General features: G+C 44.4%; 1 protein-coding gene across 1 annotated transcript; it reads right to left on the bottom strand.

Moving 5' to 3' along the window:
• Positions 1-7072: 7072 nt before the first annotated feature.
• Positions 7073-25146, bottom strand: MDK (midkine). Its single transcript, XM_044270431.1, has 5 exons — positions 25083-25146; positions 13253-13332; positions 12491-12652; positions 10920-11075; positions 7073-7504 (listed from the first exon to the last, which is right to left on the bottom strand). The coding sequence occupies exons 2-5, from the start codon at positions 13329-13331 to the stop codon at positions 7479-7481; spliced, it is 423 nt and encodes a 140-aa protein (XP_044126366.1). The 5' UTR covers position 13332; positions 25083-25146; the 3' UTR covers positions 7073-7478.
• Positions 25147-25880: the final 734 nt, after the last annotated feature.

Below are 25880 nucleotides of genomic sequence, written 5' to 3'. Positions count from 1 at the left end.
TTTAAAAACTATTAGCCCCCTTAAGGGCTAGAACCCTTGTCATATTCACCCTAATAGAGCTCTATTAGGGTGAATAGGACTTAACACTCTCCCTGCTGCCCGGTGCTTTGTGCACACAACAGCAGGGAGCTGACCATGGCAGCCAGCCTCTGATCAGCCTCTCATGTGCCGCCCAGCCTCTCCCTCTTATCAGCCCCCCAGCCTCTCATGTGCCCCCCCAGCCTCTGATCCGCCCTCCAGACTCTGATGTGCCCCCCAGTCTCTGATCAGCCCCCAGCCTCTCCCTCTTATCAGCCCCGTCTGGTAACTCAAACCCCCCCCCCTCCCTCCCCAGTATTAATCATTGGTGGAAGTGGCCACAGGGTCCCCCTCCTCCCCCTCCATCATTGGTGGCAGTGGGCAGTGCGCCCCACCACCCTCCCTCCTCAGTATTGATCATTGGTGGCAGGGGCCCCCTTCCCCCCCACATCATTGGTGGCAGCAGCAGTTCCGATTGAGTCCCAGCAGTGTAATGCTGGGGCTCCGATCGGTCACCATGGCAGCCAGGACGCTACTGAAGTCCTGGCTGCCATGGTATGTCAGTGAGCAGCATTATACTCACGTGCGCCGCATTGCTAATACTTATAGCTCACGTGCGCCGTGGCCGCCGGGCGCTCCTTCTTCTGTCTGTGCGGCACATTGCTAATGCTTATAGCATTAGCAATGAGCCGCACAGACCTATGAGAAGAAGGAGCGCCCGGCGGCCACGGCGCATGTGAGCTATAAGTATTAGCAATGCGGCGCACGTGAGTATAATGCTACTCACTGACATACCATGGCAGCCAGGACTTTAGTAGCGTCCTGGCTGCCATGGTAACACTGCTGGGACTCCGATCGGAACTGCCGCTCCGTGGTCATATCGCAGTCCGGCAATATGCACAAAATCTATATCGTGGCACAAATTTATATTGCATATCGCCTATACCGCCCACCCCTATTTCCATGTCATCCCCTTGAATTTAAAGATGGCACCAAAAAAGGATGAAGGAGAAAGTGAGAAAAGACTTCAAAATGGCTGAGAATGCTCGTATCCTCCTGTACAAGACCACAGCAGGAATAGCGGCTCTGGAGCACAAACTGCTGCTTAGATGACAAGAGGAATCCTGTAAAAGGAACGTTTACATAGAAGCCTATTATCTGACAGATGCAGTTTCCCCTCAACAATTTTTTCATTTTGTCTACTGAGATTATTTACGGCCTGTTCTCTGACCACAAAATATTTGCGGTTTTGACATAATTCTGGTACTTTCGTCTGAAGCTCCTACAGTATCTCCGCCAGACATGTGTCCGCAGGGGGATAAATTACTAGTATTCTAGGAATATGGTTGTTCCCAACCTAGTCAGAGATGAGTCAAAACAAAAAATGTCTGCCAAGTCCGACTGATGAAAGGAAATTGTTGGATCCGGTCACTGTGTCCATGTGGGAGTCTGCCACTAAATCTTTCTCTATGTTGATTAGTAGAGGATCTTCAGAGAACAGGAGACCAGGGTAAAGTCTACTTCATACACAGCAACAGTGTCTGCTCAGAACACATAACTGATCATGGCAGAACATGTGGCCAGGACTGGTGACGCCCCCTAATAAGCTGTGGCAGTGAGAGGGGGAGCAGGGAGGTGACCCTCCGCTCTGGCGGGACTTATGTTGTGAGAGGGGAGGAGAGAAGGGATGGAGAGGGAGAAATCTGATTGGTCAGAGCAGCATGTGAGAGCCCACCCACTCAGTACTGTTATAGAGAAAAAATGTACATTTACAGAAATGACCCAAAATATGCAGTTTCTACACAACTTTTCTGTCTGCACTATATCTAAGGTACATTTTACACAGTGTTGCTTGAAAGTTTGTGAACCCTTCCGAATGTTCTAGATTTCTGCATTAATTTGAATGCATTTAATTCTGAGACTGCATCAGATTTTCACACAATTCCTAAAAGTAGATAAAGATGAGCAAATCTAACAAATTAGTCAAAAATATAAGATTTGGTCACTAATTTATTGAGGAAAATGATCCAATATTACATGTCTGTGAGTGGCAAAAGTATGTGAACATTTAGGATTAGCAGATATATCTTAAAGCTGAAGTTGTTTTCAATCAATGGGATGACAATTGGGAGGGTGCAGGGACGTAACGATTGTGGTCGCAGAGGGTGCGACCGGGCCCTCTCCGCCCCCTGCTTCACTTTTCTTCTGAGCTCCAGCGCTCCCCCTGCAGGCCGCACATGGCACTGCTGGATGTGGGAGGAGCGATGACAGCCCAGGAATCGGACTCCAGCACAGCCAGCAGCGCGATGTGATTGTGGGAGCGCGTCATCAGGGAAGAAGGTAAGTATGTGTTTTTTTTTCTTCATAAAGCTGCAGACTGGAGGCACAACTAGAGTGAGGAGGCACAAAAGTGGGCATCTTTACTGAGGGGGCACCAAATCCAGAATAACTACTGTGAGGGGGCACCTAATCTGCCATAACTACTTTGAGGGGGCACCTAATCTGGCATAACTACTGTGATGGGGCACATATGTGGGCATAACCACTGTGAGGGGACACATATCTGGGCATAACTACTGTGAGGGGGCATATATGTGGGCATAACTACTGTTACGGGGCACATATCTGGCATAACTACTGTGAGGAGGCACATATCTGGGCATAACGACTGTGAGGGGGCACATATCTGGCCATAACTACTGTGAGGGGGCACATATCTGGCCATAACTACTGTGAGGGGGCACATATCTGGCCATAACTACTGTGAGGGGGAACATATCTAGGCATAACTACTGTGAGGGGGGAACATATCTTGTATAACTGCTGTGAGGGGGCCACAAGAAAGACATAACTTTTGTGAAGGGGCCACAAGGTGGGCATTAGTACTGTGTGGTAGCACTTAGAGGAAATGTCCTAGATTACCCTGCTATACATTGGCATGGCTCAGTCTTACAGGACCAACACAGCGCCCCCTGCTGGTGATATCACAGGGGCAGTCACCATCCCTACCTTATGTGATTATTATTTTTTCCTCTATTACTACAGGGACCTTGTTCACGCCAACGCCAGCGACACCCTGGATGAGGTAGGACCATATTTTATTAGTTAGGACTGGGTGAGTGTAGCCATGCATTGGGCTTAGTGTAAAATTGCCGCCTCTTTGTATGAATTGGGGGGGGGGGGGGCATCCAAAGTTTGCACTGGGGCCCATAACACTCTAGTTATGCCACTGGCCTGTTTTATTTGAAGAACAGGTATCTATCAGTCTGCTCTTTACAACACGTTTGTGGAAGTGTATCATGGCATCAACAAAGGAGATTTCTGAGGACCTCATAGAAGAATTGTTGATGCTCATCAGGCTAGAAGAGATGTTACAAAACCATCTCTAAAGAGTTTGGAAACCACCAATCCACAGTCAATAGAGATAGTGTTTGGAGGAAATTCAAGACCATTATTATCCTTCCCAGGAGTGGTCGGCCAACATAGAGAATAGTTCAAAAAGGAGCCCAAGGTAACCTCTAAGCAAGTAAAGGTCTTTCTCACATTACTTAATGTTATTGTTCATGAGTCCACCATCTGGAGTACATTGAATGACAATTGGGTGCATGGTAGTATAGTAAGGAGAAAGCCACTGCTCTCCAAAAAGAACATTGGTGCCCATCAGCATTTTTCTAAAGATCACTTGGACAAGCCAGAGGCTATTGGAATAATGTGTTGTGGATGAATGAGACCAAAATAGAACGTTTTTGGTTTAAATGAGAAAAGTTATGTTTGGAGAAAGAAATACACTTCATTTCAGCATAAAAACTAAATCCTATCGGTGAAATACTGTGGTGGTAGTATCATTGTTTGAGCCTGTTTTGCTGCCTCTGGGCCTGGACAGCTTGCCATCATTGATGGAACAATGAACTCTGAATTCTACCAGCAAATTCCAAAGGAAAATGTCAGTGTAGTACCCCAGAGCGGGCACTATCTTTCCTATACACTGCTACTGTCTCTAATGGCTAACCAATAATGTCATCTGTGTATTTGATTCCAAGTACTTTGATTTTGTGCCTAAATAACATGGCTATGTAACTTATGTATTGTATTACATGTACTGTGCCTTGTTCACCAACAGGTAGCAGTATATCTGGCAGAGAGAGATCTTTAAACCATTCCATTCTTCCCCCTTTTGGGCAGAAGTGGGCTAGTCCTGCTTCCTACCAAGGGAAGAGTTGCAGAAAGCTATAGTTAGTTGAGAGTGAAGTTAAGAATTGGAAGAAGAGCAGACATGTTGGAGTGAGGGGAGCGCTCCCCCCTCCTGAAGCAGGAGTCTCCCAAGGGCAGCAGCTCATAGAGCACCATGACTTCTTACAGTTTATAGACAGAGTATTACGAGGGGCTTAACAGCCAAAGGCACCATGCTCAAAGATACCATCTTTCTCTAGCATGGCAGAGAAAGATAAAGCAAAGTAACTAAGTTTGCGTGCCAGTTTACCCCAAAACCTGCTGGAGCCAAGAGAAAGACCAAATATTGTCTGGATACAAGTTTATTCAAGTACAGCTGGTGAACTTTTGGCAAGTCTGGACTCTTACTCCACCAACAATAACTCTCCACTTTATTGTTGCGGAACCTAACTCTGGGGAGTGACGGTATCCAGGTAGGAGCACCGTGACACACAAAACTGTTAAGGCCACATCACCACTCGGCATTCCTAAAAACCTGGGACACAAGCGGCCCTGGGGGGAGTGGCACATCGCATCAGGACATTGGTCCATGAGCTGAATCTCAAGAGAAGGTGGGTCATATAGCAAGACAACAACCCTAAGCACACAAATTATTCTACATTCTTTAGGATGGTTTTGGAATGGCCAAGTCAAAGTCCTGAAATTAATACAATAGAAATGTTGTGGAAGGACCTGGAGCGAGCAGTTCATGGGAGGTAACCACCAACATAACTGAGCTGAAGCTGTTTTCTAAGGAGGAATGAGCTTAAATTCCTCCAAGTCGATGTGCAGGACTAATCAACAATTATCGGAAACGTTTAGCTGCAGTTATTGCTGCACAAGGAGGTCACACCAGATACTGAAAGCAAGGGTTCACATACTTTTGTCACTCACAGACATGTGACATTGGGTCATTCCCTCAATAAATAAGAGACCAAGTCTAATATTTTTGACTCATTTGCTTGATTTGGTTATCTTTATCTACTTTTAGGACTTGTGTGAAAATCTGATGTCGCTTTAGGTCAAATTTATGCAGAAAAATAAAAAATTCTGAAGGGTTCACAAACTTTCAAGCAGCGCTGTAGCTGTCTAAGGGGGATTTAAATGTAGCAGGTACTGTTTTAACTCTTACAACTATGTGAGCTCCCATAATGCACTGCATTGAAACCATCATTATTCTGCACTTTGGACATAGATGAAGAAAAAAATATATATATTGTTCCCGGGCATCTGACCACATGATGAATGACACATTATGCATGGCAGCAAGTATATTGCCATGTTATACAAGGCACTACATAAATATCATTATGGCTGCAGCTTAAAGATACACATTAGAGAAATGCTGATATTGAGGTGGAAGGGGGGGGGGTATCTAACTGGTCCATCTGTAGGGGGTCTTGTGTCTCTGCTCTCAAGGAAACATAGATTATTGGATTTCAAAATCTGATCTTTTTTCTCCCATGAGAGATATGTTGCTGCCAGAAGTCTCCTTTCCATTAGTGGAGTGACCAGTGACAGAATGTGCAAGGGCAACTGGTAACACCCATCTGGACCTTTATTGCAAACTTCTAGGAATAATAAAGGAATGGCACAACAGAGTCATGAGAATAGATGATTGTTTTACATGGGGAATGAAAGTTGTTACTAACACAGTCATAGGTTCACTTTAAGTGTATGGTCTCCTCTAGGGACTGTTCATATGGACGTCTACCATCCGAACCTTTCTCCCATCAGTTTTTTTTCCTTTACATTAAAGGGGTTATCCAGGAATTAAGAAAATGAAAAATATTACTTTATTATAAATATATTCCCAAATACCTTTTATTAGTTATAATGGCTCGTTTTGTCTAGGGAGTAATCATAAGGAGAAATGGCCGCCATCCTATTAGTCGACACAAAATCTGTCCTAATCTCACAGAAGGACAAGTTACTTCAGAACACTGAGCTAAAGAGCTGCCTCGTCCTCTGTTCTGCTTGTCAGGGATTATGATCCTGAATACAGCTGATAACATCTTCTGCTGAATTCGAATGGAGTCCATGAGGAGACATGAAGTACAGAGAGGAGGTGAGGATGTAGTAATTAGCAGCAGCACCTGTATGCAGTCTCCATTACCACAGCCTGTCCTGTCCATCCTCTCTGTACTTCATGTCTCCTTATGAACTCCATTCCTACAGAGATTCAGCTGAAGATCTTATCAGCTGTATTCAGGATCATTATCATGAAGGAGGATGAGGCAGCTGTTTAGCTCAGTGTCCTGAAGTAACTTGTCCTGCTATGTGATTAGGACAGGTTCAGTGTGTACTAATAGGACGGTGGCCATTTTATTTCTCTTAATAATTGCTCCCTGGACAAAACGAGCCATTATAACTAATGAAAGGTATTTGAGAATATATTTATAATAAAGCAATATTTAAGCATTTTAATTTTCTTATTTCCCGGAGAATCCCTTTAAGTTCAATAGGACTATTAATACAACAGATTGAACTGATGGATCAACTTTTTCAATTGATTTTAATATTAAGGGGGCACTCCAGTGAAAAGCGATACGCTGTGTTCTGCCTAGTCCATGGCCTGAGTTGATGTAGGACACAAGTTTTTTTAAGTGTTGTTTGGTGTCATGCTCCTCCTCCTCAGGCCCTGCACTAGGCATAATGCAATATATAATTTGCAAATTTTTAATGTGGTCTCTGTACTGGGTTCTGTACATATCAGTTTGGGTAGGAATCAAATTGTGAAACACCCCTAACCTTTGCTTGATCGTCGTCATCATCATCCTCTAATATAAGGCAAGAATAAAATACCCAAACAGATCTACAAATCCAAACTGTACATTTATTTAAAAAAAAAAAAAAGTATAAAAAAAAAAAGAAAAAGAAAAAAAGAAATTGCCTAAAAAACACAGAAATATGAAACCACGTACATGTAGTATAGGGGGAAAGGGGTTGCAGTTTATATACTGGGGGGGGGGGGGCGATGTAGGCAGAAATCAGACTTTAAAGATGGAGGCAAAGAGGATGGGGGGCAGTTTAAGTTTGTCAGAGGAAAGAGATTCTTTTCTTTTTACACTTTTTTTCTTTCTTCCTAAAGACATTAGTGATTAAAAAATTGAAATATTGGGAGGAGGAGAGGGGGGAGGTCAGGACAGAGTGCAAGTTGGAGAAAGGTTTTAAGGGGCGTCTGTGGATTCCATTATTCTTGATGGTGCTGAACCCATGGGACCATTCTTGGGGTGTCAGATGTTCACGTTCTAGTCCTTTCTTTTACCTTTTTTGCCTGAAAAAAAAAATACACATCTCATTTGTGCCTTACGGAGCCTTTTTTTCCCCACCAAATCCATGGCCTTCACCATAACACCCCCATTTAACTCCCTGAGCACCGCTGTGATGGAGAAACCACACTGGTACAGAGCAGGAGGTGGTGAGCAGAGCGATACATAGCTAGTATAATTGTAATTATTTATTTTCATTTTATTTCCTGCCCATTCTAAGCTTAAGAGTCCAGTGGGTGGGTCCTAACAATGATTTACAAGCTTACAATCTTAATATATCCGTTGACACAGAGAAGGCTCAGCCACAGAGGAGGAACCGTCTACTGTGCCAATGTGAGCAAGAAATTCAAATATTCCAAGTTATATTGAATCCTTTCCCACGAAACTAAACATCAGTCTGCTCAGCTCCTCCTGCTTCATAACGTGTCAGTGCCAGTAGGTTGGATAGCAGGTTCATAGTGACAAGTTCCCGTCGATGGTCACTAAGATAGGAAAGGCTTGAGCAGAAATATAAGAAAGGCAGACCGTTTATATGGATTGTCCTTGAGGATCTACTGGTCGCAGACAACAATGGACCTCAGCTCCTTTTATTTTGGTCTCGTCTATCATTCCCCTTGCTTGGAGCCTCCTAGCAGGGGCATGCACAGACGTAATAGGGCCCCATAGCAAAATTTAGCATCGGCCCCCTGCCCCGCCCAGTTTCCCAATACGCATGCAACAATCACATCTAAGCAATACCCCAGATTTGCAACAAATTAATGGGGGTTTTTTATTACGCGGAAGAAAATTTAATTTAAAAACAATTGTAATACGTTTCCCACCATCTCACCCATAAAAAAGTGAAACAGGTGCTCATTCTGACCACCATAGTTTTGAATGTATTTACACCAAACAACTAGCACTAGCATAATATATTGATTGATCTCCTGCTTTCCTTCCATTATAAAGCTGGGTGTCTGCAGCCACCACTAGGGGGAGCTCAGTGCAGTTACAATTTCAGGAAGCTGAAATACTCTCTTTGCATTGAGCTCCCCTAGTGGCAGCTGCATGAAAATGCAGTATTTTTAGATTGTGAAGAAGATAAAAGAGTTCAGCCCTGTAGACTCCTTCCCCCTGGGTCCCCAAAGCAGTGGTCTGCCTCCAGTGAAGGTATGCCACTGCCTCCTGGACCAACCTCCTAGACCAGTGGTGGGCAACCTTTTTTTTCAACTGAGCCAAATATCGCCAAAACCACGATTGAAATTTATTTCGAGAGCCACATTTTTAAAACCTAAAATATTGCGTCAACAGTACCAGTGAGGACTATTAGGGCTCATGCACACGACTGTGTGCCCGCCGTTGCCATATTGCAGGCCGCATACGGCGGGTCCGCAATACACTGGCACTGGCCGTGTGCAGCCCGCATCATGGACCCATGCGCTACTTTTTTTGCGGTGCGGGCAGTCGGATGCGGATCGCGAACCCCATTTAAGTGAATGGGTCCGCGATCCTCATGCAGCTGCCCCATGGTCTGTGTCCGTGCATTGCGGACCGCTATTTGCGGTCCGCAGCACAGGCACGGCGCCCTTACATTCGTGGGCATGAGCCCAGAGTGTGTTTTTACATACTTTTATATGTACTTTCTTTTATTTGGATCTTGATTATTATTTCATTTTATCTTTATCATTTTTTACGTTTATTAAACTTGTCTACAGATGTGGATGTAATGTGGATGACGCACTTATGGGGGATATCTGTGGATGACGCACTTATGGGGGATATCTGTGGATGACGCACTTATGGGGGATATCTGTGGATGACGCACTTATGGGGGATATCTGTGGATGACGCACTTATGGGGGATATCTGTGGATGACGCACTTATGGGGGATATCTGTGGATGACGCACTTATGGGGGATATCTGTGGATGACGCACTTATGGGAGATATCTGTGGAGGGAACCTATGGGGGATATCTGTGGATGACGCACTTATGGGGGATATCTGTGGATGACGCACTTATGGGGGATATCTGTGGATGACGCACTTATGGGGGATATCTGTGGATGACGCACTTATGGGGGATATCTGTGGATGACGCACTTATGGGGGATATCTGTGGATGACGCACTTATGGGGGATATCTGTGGATGACGCACTTATGGGGGATATCTGTGGATGACGCACTTATGGGGGATATCTGTGGATGACGCACTTATGGGGGATATCTGTGGATGACGCACTTATGGGGGATATCTGTGGATGACGCACTTATGGGGGATATCTGTGGATGACGCACTTATGGGAGATATCTGTGGAGGGCACCTATGGGGGATATCTGTGGATGACACATATATAGCATAAGATGCTATATAAGTGCCCTCCACAGATATCCCCCCATAAGTGCCCTCCACATATATCCCCCCATAAGTGCCCTCCACAGATATCCCCCCATAAGTGCCCTCCACAGATATCCCCCCATAAGTGCCCTCCACAGATATCCCCCCATAAGTGCCCTCCACAGATATCCCCCCATAAGTGCCCTCCACAGATATCCCCCCATAAGTGCCCTCCACAGATATCCCCCCATAAGTGCCCTCCACAGATATCCCCCCATAAGTGCCCTCCACAGATATCCCCCCATAAGTGCCCTCCACAGATATCCCCCCATAAGTGCCCTCCACAGATATCCCCCCATAAGTGCCCTCCACAGATATCCCCCCATAAGTGCCCTCCACAGATATCCCCCCATAAGTGCCCTCCACAGATATCCCCCCATAAGTGCCCTCCACAGATATCCCCCCATAAGTGCCCTCCACAGATATCCCCCCATAAGTGCCCTCCACAGATATCCCCCCATAAGTGCCCTCCACAGATATCCCCCATAAGTGCCCTCCACAGATATCCCCCATAAGTGCCCTCCACAGATATCCCCCATAAGTGCCCTCCAGTAAGTAAAGTAATGTATTAGTGGGGGGGAAGGGAGGAGGCAGGGACACTTGCGGTGGGGCCGGTGCACACACCGGGGGCAGCTCCTACCTTTCTTCTGCAGGACATTTCGCTCCTCCTGGACCTGAGCGGCGGCCTCTTCACCACTCCTCACATGGCCGGTGTTGTGCTGAAAGTCCGCCGCTGCCCGCCCTTCTGCTGCTGTGCGCAGCGTGACATCTCACCCTCTGTCATGCGCCTCCTGCCCCGCCTGCCTGCTTCATTCATAAAGTGGAAGGAGCAGACAGACGGGGCAGGAGGCGCATGACGGACCTTTTGAAAGCTTGACATTTTGCAAGAAAGGCCGCCCACCCGCCAGCCCGAACCAAAGAGCCGCATCTAAGGATCAAAAGAGCCGCATGTGGCTCGCGAGCCGCGGGTTGCCGACCACTGTCCTAGACCTACCAAGATGTGGAGCAGTTGCTCCTTTGTATCACTGGTCATCTGGCTCACCTTTGGTTTTGGTCTTGATGGAACATTGTTTGCTGGCCTGCACGGTTTGCTCGCACACTGCATTGTACAGAGCCTTCTTCAGGGTCCCAGAACGGCTCTTCAAACCAGTTTCCGCATTGCATTCACCCCACACCTCAAACTTGTATTTGCAATCAGCTGTGGAACATGAGACACAGGAAGATAACGTATACTGGCCATAAAAATGTGCTAATCTGCCCTAGAGTTTGAAATGAGATGCTAGGTCACATTCATGTACAAAGCGCTAATGCGTATTTAGCCATATAAGACTATACGATACGTATTCTTGTAGAAGTGCCGTTCTCTTCTGCTCCCAATATCAACGCAGCCAAAGCCACTTAGATACACAATGAAAGGCATTCTTCACCTTCATTACTGCACATCCATGGAAGGATAAGATCAATAGATGGTGCATAAGAGAATATCGAAATAGGACGTAGCTAAAGGACCCTCTGCCATATTAGAAGACGCCAGTGTTATAAATTTATGAAGGTTAAGTACGAAGTCGCACCGTACCCAGTGTGCTGCCAAATTGTTTTCATAGTTGTGCCCGTTTTCAGCCCTGACTCAGTTTCAGCAGTGTCCCACCCTCATTTGAAACTTGCTCCACCACATTTGAGCATCGCCCCCATAAGGTGCATCTATTGACGCTGAAATGCGGTACCACATGCAGTTACAGTTCTCCTATGAGAAAGCAGCCCTCCATGCTGTGCCCAAGACTCTTGAGGAATGCTCTGGGAGTCCTGGAGGTCTCTCCTTTTTCTGGGAGCCTGCCAGACATTCCTGGAGAGTTGGAAAGTATGGTTATAAATGGCACATGGTTGACGGTGGGGTGCCCTGGTATAGATTTTGCATTGGAGTCCCGTAGCCTGTAGTTATACCTGTATTGTAAGGGTATTTTTAAGTACTGATTGGTTCTGTCCTCTCTGATTCTGTTTAATACTCTGTGTAAAAGTTTACAATTTTTCCTTGTAATGAAGTGGGTTAGAGACAGTACCCATCCCCCATTGTGCTGATAAGAACACATTCCTAAGGGATCTCAGATACATGTGTGATGTACACTGGAGGAAGGGCTGATGAGAATAAGTCTGGTCTGCACTAACAGATTAATTGGGATTCGACCAGGAACTTCATCCTAGGTAGGATGTAAGTATTGTTTGCCCTATCTCTTGTACACCCTGGGGTGTCGGTCATCTGTTATAACGTGGTAGACAGCCATGGGTTATAGCATGGCCAGATGGATTCCTACCCCATATTTAGGCTAGTGATTATTATTTACTTTTTATTATTCTGTATGTGATTTATTTGTGTTATCATATATATAATCACACTTAGTAAATATATTTATTCACTAAGCCTGTGTAAGTTTATTCATTCTCAAATCTTTTGAATTCACGCTACGTTACACACCTCCGTATCGAGATGTGGAAGTGTTTTAATATGCATCACTAGGGTTCTGTTGCAGGAACAGATGTACCATTATTAAAGTATATCCTAGAACTTTTTGAACTTTTCTATATAAATTATAGACATGACTAAGAATCTTTCTTAACCTCCAAATGGTTTCTTCCAGTTGCAGGGAATCTTGCACTTGATTTTGCGTGTCTCTTCTTCGCATGTTCCCTCCCGGGTGCCTACACCACAGTCCTTGCTATTAGGGATGCAACTGCCCCACTTCCATTCTCCACAATCTGATGCTCCCTTCTTGCCTTTGTCTGTTGAGAAGAAAAAATGTGTAAGGCTGAGGTAGATAGAGATATCTTAAAGGAGAACTCCTCCTTTGGAAACCTTTCAGTAAGATCACAATCATACGTCCGTAGAATGGGTCCGCATCCGTTCCGCAAATTGTAGAACGGGTGCGGACCCATTCATTCTCTATGGGGCAGAAATGGATGTGGACAGCACACAGTGTGCTGTCCGCATCCGCATTTCCGGAGCGCGGCCCAGATCTTCCAGCTCCGGAAAAAAATAGAACATGTCTTATTCTTGTCCGCAATTGCGTACAAGAATAGGCAGTTCTATGGGGGTGCTGTCTGGGTGTATTGCGGATCCGCAATACACTACGGACGTGTGAATGGACCCTAAAAAAAAAAAAGACTTTATTAGCGAAAATAGGTCCTCAAATCGTCTCAGATTACCTCTTTGTAATGCGTTCATTGACAATGCCTAAACATACATAAATTGTCCATAAAGTAGAGCACAGCCCATGAGATTTTGGGTTGGTGACACATATGGGAGGAGTTCTCCTTTAAGGGCAAACATGAAATTTAAAGAGAAACCTGGATAAGGGTAGGCAATAATATTAATGGCCATACCTTTTTTGTTTTTAGCAGCCTGAGAACTCACAGCAAGAATTGCCACCAACACAATGACGCACAAAGCTCGCAAGTCCATCCTGTGAGGGCAAAAGAAAAGGTTGAAGTTAACAAACAAGCACAAATATTATAATTCATGCGTAAGAGCAGCAAGCATCAGTTTTTATGGATAGAATTGTAAGAAGAATGGCAGGTTAAGGGGTTTTCCAGCTGTTGGGATCCTCAGTGATCATCTGTGATCTGTAAGGGCGATCGGTAGGAAGTGTTTCATTTCCCTGCAGTGACACCGCTGGTGAAAATGAAGTATTACACAGCTCTCATTTAAATCAATTTAAAGTGGTCTGAGCAGAAGGAAAGACACTCTTAGTACATCAAGATGCCTATGCACCTGTGTCCTTTAAATCTCTATAAGTTCTACCCCTAAGTTATGCTGGACGATATGTGGGGAGGTAGGTACCGTAATTTGTCTTATGTTTGGTGGAATTGTGAAATAGTCATTCGATTCTGGCACAAAGAGGGAGATTTATTATCTTCCTACGCCAATTTTCTGGGGGTAACAAAATCCCAAACCCAAGGTGGGGAATAGCAGGGCAGATGGGCTCCGCACAGACTGTCGGAGGACGCGGCTAATATATGACAAGGCTTGTGCTTTGCCATAAATTAGGCGCATCCTCTGGCAGAGCAGCAGATCAAGACCGTCGTAAAAAATATCCAGTCTTGATAAATCTCCCCTAAAGTATTAGAACGAATATAAAAAAAAAAATTAGGTTATGATACATCTGGGCTCTTCTAAATATCAAAAATGGAACACATACGACAGGTAGTAAGGTGGTATTTTGTCATGTTCTAGATGCCTGGAAATCCCCAATGACACCTGATATTTGGGAGCTTATATTCAAAGTTAATGCATATCTTGGATAGGCAAGAAAGAAATCTTATTCTCAATAAATGATAAAGCTCTTTTCAAAGAAACTAGCCCTAAGGGTTAAAGTGATCTCTCCTCTCCTCCCTTTTTATTTTCTTCCTCCTTTCATTAGTACTTCAATAGTCATTTTTTATTCTTTTGTTGCTGTGTGTTTTTTTTTAATGTATAAAAAGATGTGCTTTGTATGATACTTCCGTATAATAAAGGGAGAAAATTAAATAAACAAATAAATAAAATAAACAAAATATTGGGGTCCTGGGTTAGAATCCGACTAAGGACAACATCTGCATGGGGTTTGTATGTTCTCCCCGTGTTTGCATGGGTTTCCTCCGGGTTCTCCGGTGTCCTCCTACACTCCAAAGACATACCAATAGGGAGTGTAGACTGTGAGCCCCACTGTGGACAGCGTGACGGTAATGTCTGTAAAGCGCTGCGGAATATGTCTGCGCTATATAAAGCTTCTTTCACACTAGCATTAGGATTGTCCGGCATACTGAGGTTTTTGTCTGACCACCTCTCGGCATGTTTGCCGTGCTGAGGCCACATCTCCCGCCCGTCCCCATCATAGTGAATGGGGCCGGAGCGGACATCCAGCAGGCTGTTCTGGGACAAGCCTAACGCTAGTTTGAAAAAAGCCTAAGTCTAAAAAATGTCCGGCAAAAACGGTCATTTTTAACGGATGTTTATTTCACTGATGGCTTTCTGAGAAACGGAAGTCAAGGTAAGCAGCACGCCCCCTAACCGTCCCCTGTTTTGTTAGATTGACAGCCTGCAGTGCGGCAGGGATCGCATATGTCATGCGCGGTGCGCTCCTTGGCTAAGCGCGATCCTGTCTCCGGCTGCCGCTGTCAGCCGGGTTTCAGCGGCGCACTGCGCATGCGTGAGACTTAGGCGATCCCGGACGCGCTGCAGGCTGTCAATCTAATAAAAGAGGGGACGGTTAGGGGGCGTGCTTACCTTGACTTCAATCTGACCGGCAAGATGCTGCTTAAAACATTGTTTCTTGAATCTATGGCGCATCAGACTAACGGATCAAACATATGATTATTAACAGACTGGGGGCTACTATGAGGTAATGCTGGCGGTTTTATATGCGTTTTTGAGGTGACAGGTTCCCTTTAATGTCCCTTCTTGAGTTGATCTGGGTCCGTACTTCATATTACTTCCCTCCCTGTATAGTATCTCAATGTGTTAATACTTAAAATTCTTAAAATGTGGATCTATCACACAATGAACCTTAATGAAGACCCGTCCCCTCTCCTGACTTGTCTGTTTTAGTAACTACTTGCATTTCCCCTTGTAATAAAAATTCGGAAGCATCTATTCTTTTGACTCTACGTTGTGCTATTCCTCTATTCATGAATAAATTACTAGCAGTTTGCAATGAAGGTCCAGCTGGGTGCTACCAGTTGGGGGGGGGGTGTCCCTGCACAGTCTGACGCTGGAAGCACTGATGGATAGTGTCAGACTGTGCAGGGATACAGCCACAACTGGTAACACCCAGCTATACCTTCATTCATACACATCTAGCAGGAATAATAGAGGAATTGTACAGCAGAGAGTTGAAAAGATGCTCCAGAATTGTCGTCAAGTGGAATACGATTATTTGCTAAAACAGATGTGACACGTCCTCTTTAAAGAGGGTTTATGACATGCACATTGAATATGTTTGACAAAGGCACAGCCTGTGCCGAAACGCGTCACAGATATACGGTAGATATGTGGCAATAAAGAGAATGTTTGCTACGAACAGCGAGTGCCGTCCTTTATTACTATTATGCACATTGAATATGTCAGAAATGTCTAATTGGTGGAGGTGTGACAGTCGGGGCCCCCCGATCCCTATTCCCAGTGAAGAAGTGCCCATGTATTTGTGGTCAGTCTCCATTAATGTCTATAGGAGGGCAAATCAATAGGTTTTACTATCAAAAGGGCAATTTTACATTGACGGCTTATCCTAAGGCGTCCTGCGCATGATGTGGTTTAAGTGCAGTTTTTCTGTGTGTATTTCATGCAGCATAATACAGCACTAGCAAAGTGCATGAGATTACACAAATTTCATGTACCTTTTGCTTTTTTGGAAAAATTTACCTGATGTGAAGATTTTGACATTTGCAGCATGTCAATTGTTGTTGCATTTTTATTGTGCGGATTTCACCAGATCTGCAGAAAATCTGCACCAAGAAATTGCATAAAAACCACACAAAAACACGATAAATATTGCAGATTTATGTGCATTTTTTTTTTCCGGCTTTGGTGTGGATTTCATGTGGATTTTCTGCATACAAATCTGCACCATGTGCATTCAGCTCTATCAGTTTATCACTCCCAATATCTCCATACACATGCAAGCTTGAGTTGGCCGAGCATGCATGTGTTCTCAGTAGGAAGTTGGAAGGAAGCGGCTTTCTGAGGTGTCTGCCCAAGAACAAGAGAATCGGGCAGCTGAAATCCAACATACCCGATCCTTATCTTCCTCAACACCTGCCATAGGGCTCATGCACACAGGCGTTGCCCGGCCGTGTCCGGCTCGTAAACAGGTCCGCGATATGCGGGCACCGGCTGTGTGCACCCTGCATCACGGAGGCGAACCCATTCACTTGAATGGGTCTGCAATCCGGAATGTGCGGTGCGGAACAGAGGCACGGAACCCCACGGAAGCACTACATGGGGTTTCTCTCTGTGCCTCAGCACCACAAAAAAAATTGATCATGTTCTATTTTTTTGCAGTGCGGACGGATCATGGACCTATCCAAGTTGAATGGGTCTGGATCCGTCTGCGGAATCCGCACGGATGTTGCCAGTGCATTGGGGACCGCAAATTGCGGTCCCCAATGCACGGAACGGCCAATCATCGGCCTTGTGCATAAGCCCATAGCGGGAGAGTCTAGAGGTCCCATTCGCAAATCATCTAAGGTGCATGGACGGCTTTGGTCTGATCACCTCTGGGTGCCTCAATGATTAGAAGGGGCAACGTAAGTGGCTACAACACCATTCCTCCACTGTGCGGCTGCCACTGTGTCTGGTGCTGCATAAAGGGTCCTGCCCGCAGTACCAGGCTCAGCCAAATGTATGTGGAGGTCGCTATACAGGGTACTGTAATGAAGAGGCAATGGGGAACCAGTAAATGGGGTGTGGGATAGGCCACCAGTGTAAAACCCAGAAAACTCTCTTAAAGGGATATCTCATTTCACCCCACTTATGCCTGATAGGTAACACTTTGGGGTGAACACGTGACAATGCAGAGCGGGTGGTAGCTGCATCAGTTTCAATTGCACGCTATTTCTCCCTGTTAAAGTCTACTATGGTTACGAAAAGAGCCTGAGCGCTGCAGACAGCGACTCCCTATAATAACTTCTGCATTATATATTCATTATATGCGGCAATTGTTCAGAATAAAATCATTCTGCAGCCCTGCGGCATTACGTGCCATACATAATACACTGGACCCTCAAATATCACATGGGTCGGATATGACCCATAAAAGCTTTACCCCCACCTCCTCCTTGTTTTAGGACTTCATGGTCCAGCCCTCGCTGATATCTGTTGCATGTAGGCAGCTCTTACTATCCCCTATACAATGGCCTCAGGCACATTCCAGCCGCAGGACCCAGTATGGTGCCCTCCCAGGGGGGCAAAATTCACATCTGGGGTCTTTACCGAAGTAGAGATTCACACTACAGTCAGTCATGTGCACACAATTCCTTAATCCTAGTTCTAGACCGCCATAATATAGCACAAAGGGAAATAGAAAAACAACCTCAGACATAAAAGACCAGACCAAGCAATACACAAATGTAGCAGAGCTCAGTTTGCTTAGGCAGCTCTGCTATATCTGAGAAACTCATCTTTGCTGCATCGAAAAAACTCAACTGCAACAGAAAAACATACATTACCATAATAAATATATTCTAAGAGGTATGGATGAATAAAAGCTAAAAAAAAAATAATATATATATTTTTTTTTTTAACTGACAGACTCAGCTCAGCTACATCTGTATATAATGCATTCCAATGAGTACTTACTGTAACCTAGCAGTTAGTTACCAAGTAAAGCAATGCTCCTCAATTCTGTAGCAAAATGGCAATTCCCAATTTCCCATCATGCTGTAACAGGCTGCAGCTATCACAGTATGATGGGAGTTGTAGTTTTGCAAGAGCTGGAGAGCCACAGGTTGGAGATCACTGAAGTAAACTGCAGTCTGTAAGAATTTTATATGCAATTAATATCATACAAGAAAATTCTTTTGATTCTGCAGCTCCAGGACTTGATAGGTTCCAGATCATCAAATATTCTGGATCAGGGATGCTCAACCTGCGGCACTCCAAGCTGTTGCAAAACTACAACTCCCAACATGCCCTGATAGCTGTACAGGCATGATGGAAGTTGTAGTTTTGCTACAGCTGGAGGATCGCAGGTTGAGCATCCCTGTTCTGGATCATCAGATAGGAACTGTATAAAAGTCTTGTAAGAGCAGAGAACTAAAGTATCAGGTATACAGCTAACATGTTAAAGGGGTTCTCCGGGTGTTTAATACTGATGACCTATGCTCAGGATAGGTCATCAATATCAGATCGGCGAGGGTCCGACTCCCGGCACCCCACCGATCAGTTGTTTGAAGAGGACTCTTCCTAGGCCAGTGACATCCCGTTCAACGGTCAAATCGCCTATGTGCAGCTCTGTCCCATTCAAGTCAATGGGGCTGAGATGTAGTACCAAGCACAGCCACTATCCTGTAGATGGCGCTGTACTTGGTGAGCTGCAAGGAAGAAATTATAATAATTTTTTATTTGGTTAAATTACTTATTTTATATTTACTTATTTTATTTGGTTACTTTTTCAGTGATGTCCTGCATACTAAAATGCAAAACCCGCCAAACAATACTGGATGCTACTTCTTTGAAATTTCCACTTCTCTCACTTTCACATTAGGATTTATGGCCCAGTGGGCCAATCAGCCTGTAACGGGTGCCGATCGATGATACATCAAGTCAATCAGCGCCTGCTTACATGTATTTAAAGGGGCTGTCCCACAAGAAATATTCTACATTTTTCAGACCAGCACCTGGATCTGAATACGTTTGTAATTGCATATAATTTAAAATTTATTATAACTAAGATATAACTGTATAGCGCCACCTGCTGTTTGGTCTCTCTAATTTGTCTGTCCTGCTTGATGAGATGGAAGCACATGCTCAATTTCATCCTTCATCTGCCACCAGCTTCAGCAGAAAGGACACGCCCCAGAGCTGTCCACCTGAAATAAATCTATCAGAGCAATTTGAGCAGTGAATGTGGAGATCTCTTGGTCCATGTGAGGTACAGGTCTGGTTACTAGCTTTGTTAGAAAGAGGTTGTCCATGTACTATATGATGTCTGATTAAATTTTTTTACATTACTCATAGGACATTCCCGTTTATCATATGTTCCTACCATCACTGGTCCTCTTACAGCTTATATTACCGTCGTCATTGCGTCCTTTTTTACGCGGGGAGTTGTGCTGCCGAAAATTATGATTTTTAATGCCCATATAGTAGATGCGCTCAGTGCTCGCCGTGTGATCGCTGGACACACGGGGCAATGATCAGGAATCAACATTCGTACAATCCTACGGTAATTTGGGCGAACAGGGATCTGCCAGGTTAATCTTAACATGTCCGATGCATTGTTTTCCAGGAGATAAGTGGCGCCAGATATGACTTTTTGCTGACCTAAGCAGGCCTGGTGAAGGTGGAGTTGGCCGCCTCCATCCATCGCTATCTGATGTCACACATCTGACAACCCGATTTACAATTGTATAGACACAGTCACCTTCTGTCCCTCCCAGTCACAGCTGCGTCCATAAACTCTACAAAGGCCTGAGGAGCACAGAAGGACACCCGATGGATTCTGGAGACCTCCAACCTGCAGGTTCCTCAAGAATAACCTCTCACCCTTTGACCTCTTCGGTGAAGCTGCTAAAAAAAGAATTTTTTGCAACTAGACAGAAGAGGAAGATGACTTACAGGGGTTGTTTGGTTTGGAAAAACTTATTTAAAAATACCCTATTAGGGAATTCTGAGTACAGGAAGGGGGGGGGGGGGGTCTCCCTCTCTGGACCCTCATCAATCACACAGAGCGGGAGACAGGCTACACAGAACACTTCGCTCATACATTACACAGGCAGCTTATTGATTTCAATGAGGATTGTGTAATACTTCATTTCCCCTGTGGTGGTGCTGCAGGAAAATTGAGCGCTTCCTGATGAGTTCCTGCAAAAAGCACAGCTGATCGCCAGGGTCCTCCAGCAGCCGGACACTCTATGATCCTCTTAGGCAGTGTTCACATCAGGTTTTTGTCCCATGTTTAACATATACACGTGTATATGTTAAACGGATGCCTCAGTCTCTGTCTATCTATGTATGTATGTAACTTATATCTATCTGTCTCATATCTATCTCCATATCTATCTATCCATCCATTAATTCCCCATTAAAAGTTCCCTGCCTGACCCAGGAAGAAGTACAGCGGCGTCTTAAAAAGATTAAAATAGGCAAATCGCCAGGACCAGATGGCATACAGAGAATTAAGTAATGTCATAGTCAGACCCTTATTTCTGATATTTGCGGACTCTATACTGACAGGGAGTGTTCCACAGGATTGGCGCATAGCAAATGTGGTGCCAATATTCAAAAAGGTTCCAAAAACAGAGCCCGGAAACTATAGGCTGGTAAGTTTAACATCTGTCGTGGGTAAACAGTTTGAAGGTTTTCTAAGAGATGCTTAGAAACATCAATAAAAGTAGAAACATCAATAAGAGTACATCAATAAAAATAAGCAAATAACGCCATATCAGCATGGCTTCGTGAGGGATCGGTCATGTCAAACTAATTTAATCAGTTTCTATGAGGAGGTAAGTTCTAGACTTGACAGCGACGAATCAATGGATGTCGTGTATCTGGACTTCTCCAAAGCATTTGACACTGTACCACATAAAAGGTTAGTATATAAAATGAGAATGCTCGGACTGGGAGAAAACGTCTGTATGCCGGTAAGTAACTGGCTCAATGATAGAAAACAGAGGGCGGTTATTAATGGTCCACACTCAGATTGGGTCACTGTCACTAGTGGGGTACCTCAGGGGTCAGTATTGGACCCTATTCTCTTCAATATATTTAACAATAATCTTGTAGAAGGCTTGCACAGTAAAATATCAATTTTCGCAGATGACACTAAACTGTGTAAAGTAATTAACACAGAAGAGGACAGTATACTGCTACAGAGCGATCTGGATAGATTGGAGGCTTGGGCAGAGAAGTGGCAGATGAGGTTTAACACTGACAAATGAAAGGTTATGCACATGGGAAGGAATAATGCAAGTCACCCGTACATACTAAATGGTAAAACACTGGGTAACAATGACATGGAAAAGGACCTAGGAATTTTAGTGAACAGCAAACTTAAAAAGCTGTAGAAACCAGGGTCAGGCAGCTGCTGCCAAGGCCAATAAGATAATGGGTTGCATCAAAAGGGGCATAAATGCCCGTGATGAGAACATAGTCCTACCACTTTACAATTCACTAGTCAGACCACACATGGAGTAAGTACTGTGTACAGGTCTGGGCTCCTGTGAACAAGGCAGACAAAGCAGATCTGGAGAGGGTTCAGAGGAGGGCAACTAAAGCAAACACTGGAATGGGGGGCGACTACAGTACCCTGAAAGATTATCAAAATTAGGGTTATTCACTTTAGAAAAAAGACGACTGAGGGGAGATCTAATTACTATGTATAAATATATCAGGGGTCAGTACAGAGATCTCTCCCATCATCTATTTATCCCCAGGACGGTGACTGTGACGAGGGGACATCCTCTGCGTCTGGAGGAAAGAAGGTTTGTAAACAAACATAGAAGAGGATTCTTTACGGTAAGAGCAGTGAGACTATGGAGCTCTCTGCCTGAGGAGGTGGTGATGGTGAGTACAATACAGGAATTCAAGAGGGGCCTGGATGTATTTCTGGAGCGTAATAATATTACAGGCTATAGCTACTAGAGGGGTCGTTGATCCAGGGAGTTATTCTGATGCCTGATTGGAGTCGGGAAGGAATTTTGTATTACCCTAAAGTGGGAAAAATTGGCTTCTACCTCACTTTTTTTTTTTGCCTTCCTCTGGATCTACTTGCAGGGTAACAGGCCGGACTGGATGAACAAATATATTTTTTCGGCCTTATGTACTATGTTACTCTCTATCTATCTATCTATCTATCTATCCTCTTACAATGTGAATGACTGCACCACTAAGTACTGTAACAGAGTTAAGCTTTTTATAACTCGGCTCTTAAACTGGTCTCAGTCTCCGTCTCTCCTTTTTTTCTCCTTAAAGTCAATAATATAATGTTAGCATTGGCCGAGAGCCACAACTTCTGTGGATTTAAAACACACACAGGATCAGGACCGGCATTTCATGTCATGTTCACGTCTCCAAATTCAGGATTACGCATTAATTGCCCAATTAACTTTAACTGGATCGCGGTGCTTAAGGAAATAGGGGACTCTCATTCGTTTGGGAATCCGCGGGTTGAGAGCTTTTGGATGTCGGTCAAATACCAACATATTAAAAGCTGCATAAATATTTGAGAAGCCACATGAGAGAGATTGCTGGAGTTTAATGGAGTGGGGAACAGGTTAACAAAGGGGGGGGGGTGAATACGTAATAGGATGGACGACTTAGCAAAGGCATGGGCGTAAATATAGTCATAGCACTTGCTATGGGGCCCACAGGTTGAAGGGGCCCAATCAGGTGCAAGAATATTGTAACTTTTTGTGGGGTATAACAATATGTGTGTTTTCTGATATATGGTGTTTTATATGTACCTTTAATTATTGCTACTTATGCTACAGTTTTAATTTTCTTACCCTAGGTGGTGGGGGCCACATTTTAATTTGCTATGGGGCCCTATAAATTATAGTTACACCAATGAGCAAAGGTGACACTTGTCGCTCCATGGATGACAGTTTATATAATGGAGGGAAGAAAAAGAAACACAAATTCAAAAATATTCTCCAAAAAGTGTTCTCTCATTCTTCCAGACAAAAAGTTATTTACCATTACCCAATAATATATGGTGCCAACATATTCTGCTGCGCTGTGCAGATGGTAAGCAGCCCCTGCCTCCAGTCTGCCCCACAATCTAATGTCTCTTCCCATTTGCTTCATATTTACTTTCTCGATATACTTCCTTTATGTATGTGTCCATTAAGACTTGCCCTAAAACTTCCTAGATAAGTAATTGCCAGCTCTGCGCTTTCTATCGGCCACCGCTGTGTATTTTTCCTGATAGAATCAGACAGAAAGAAAATGATGTGAAAAATAATGTAATTAAGGAAATTTTCAGAATAAAAATTGCAACAAATTTCAAAACAAGCAACTTAAAAAATAAATAAATAAATACATTTAATAATTGGATTCAGTAAGAAATACCTCCCAGGTCATCATTCTCCTCCAACTTTGGAAGAGAGTGACTATATTCTTATGCTCCCCAGGGTGCACCTTAGGATAAAGTGGGTGGAATTTGAGGGGGGGTTCTTTTGTAGGTACCAGAATAAAGGAATTTTTGTCCCCTAGCTGGCTTGCAGTCTTCTGCATAGGAAAGAGCGTACTGATTTATGATTTATACAACCGCTTTTGTTATTTAAACAATGTCAAGGGGCCTTTAATGGGGGAAGATGGACATGGGGGACATCTAGAAAGGTGGGAGGCTGGAATGGGGGACATCTAGAAAGATGGAAGGCTGGAATGGGGGATTTCTTAAAAGGGGGAAGGCTGGAATGGGGGACATCTAGAAAAAGGTAATGCTGACATGGGGACATCTAGAAAGCAGGGCAGATGGGCATGGGAGACATCTAGAAAGGGGGAAAATTGGACATGAGAGACATCTAGAAAGGGGGAAGATGGGCATGGAAGACATCTAGAAAGGGGGAAGACAGGCATGGAGGTATGGGGGACATCTAGAAAGGGGGAAGACAGGTATGGAGGTATGGGGGACATCTAGAAAGGGGGAAGACAGGTATGGGGGAAATCTGGAAAGGGGGAAGATGAGCCTGGGGGATATCTGGAAAGTGGGAAGACGAGCCTGGGGAACATCTAGAAATGGGGAAGATGGGCATGGGGGGCATCTAGAAGATGTAAGATGGGCATGGAGGACATCTAGACAAGGGGAAGACAGCCAGGAGGGACATCCAGAACATGTTCCAATACACAATACAAGAAAACATTATTATAGTTGGTGGACCACTTAAAGATATAAAGAACTTTTCCTTCTGCGTGGTATGAACTCTTCTCATAGCTTTGAAGAATCTGGATCTCCTACACATCCTTGCAACCTTCATCATGTCCTCTTCACCTCAATACCCATTGACCCTCACAACTGCACCACTCCACTGACCTTTTCCAGCAATTTGATGGACACGGTATGTTGTTAAGGGGGAAGGGGGTCGGGGCCATCTCTGAGGTCAAGAACCTTATGACATTGAATAAGTGCCTAGAAGGTTGTACTAGAAGGAGCATCTTCTTCAGGCTAGCTGTATACCCTAATGCATTCATCGTGTGTGTGTGTGTGTGTGTGTGTGTGTGTGTGTGTGTGTATACAGAGGCATTGATTTTTATAGTCTAAGGGGCAACGTCTTTCTGATTGATTGTTACTAGATGCTTTGGTCAATGTGTGTCCCACAGCAGAATATATTGACAATAAATATAGAAAGGAGACTGCTACAATTCCAAGGATGATGTATAAACCTGTAGCAGAAAAATTATCTTCTATATCCAGAGCAGTGAGCAGCTGCTGGGATTCTAAAAACTTCTCCAAACTTTTTTTGCATCCCCCTTCCCAGTTCCTCTGTTATCTACTACAGCCGCAGTCCTCCTTACCTGTGCCCCGGCTCTATTCTTGGCCTCCTGGTCCTTGTGGAGAGTGTGTGTTGCGTAGAAGTACCAGGAGCAGAGAGGACTGTGTTCTTATCTCTTCCTTTGTGTTTCCCAACTAGTTTCAGCTAGTTGGACAGAAACCTTTCAATTATCTGCTCAGCTGACACCAGTAGGGAGTTTTCCCAAACTCTGCCCAGCTTCAACCCTCCCCCTAAGTATAAAGAAGAGGGGAGGAGGTGATGGTGGAAGGGGAGGGGGTGGGCTATACTAGCCATTTCACATTAGCCAGCTGTGGCAAATATGGACTCTGCAAATCCCAGGACCTGGCTCTGTACCTAGAAGACTTTAGCTGCTATGTGTTGGAACGTGTCAAACTTGTGTGCACCCTCTTCTAAGACTGAGAGGACATTGGGGGCTAGAAAAGGTTTAAACTCTGGTTTGCAGGGTGAAGCAGCTAGAAACCAAAGTTGTAATTTACTGTTGTATTATGGGACTTGACCCGGATACTTCTATCGAAATTCTATCGAACCAAACTTAGCTCATCGTAGAACCCTATGACGTTCGGTTCATTGGAGCCACGTGGGGGTCTACATACTACACATCAAACTTTTTGGAAAATTACTTCAGCAAGTATCCTCTGTTTTGACAGTCATGAAATGCTAGGGGGGAAAAAAATCCTCTTCAATTTTTTTCGGAAGCTTCTTTTGGTGAAATTTTGATTATTTCCATATTTAAGCCTGGTGCAGCAATTGGGCCAAGAATTGGACAGTGCAGGTGAAAAATGACGGAGATGTTTCATTA

Source organism: Bufo gargarizans, chromosome 10 (assembly GCF_014858855.1).
Source record: "Bufo gargarizans isolate SCDJY-AF-19 chromosome 10, ASM1485885v1, whole genome shotgun sequence".
Lineage (NCBI taxonomy): Eukaryota > Metazoa > Chordata > Amphibia > Anura > Bufonidae > Bufo > Bufo gargarizans.
Note: the sequence above shows the minus strand (reverse complement) of the source record. Positions and strands in the feature narration are given on the sequence as shown.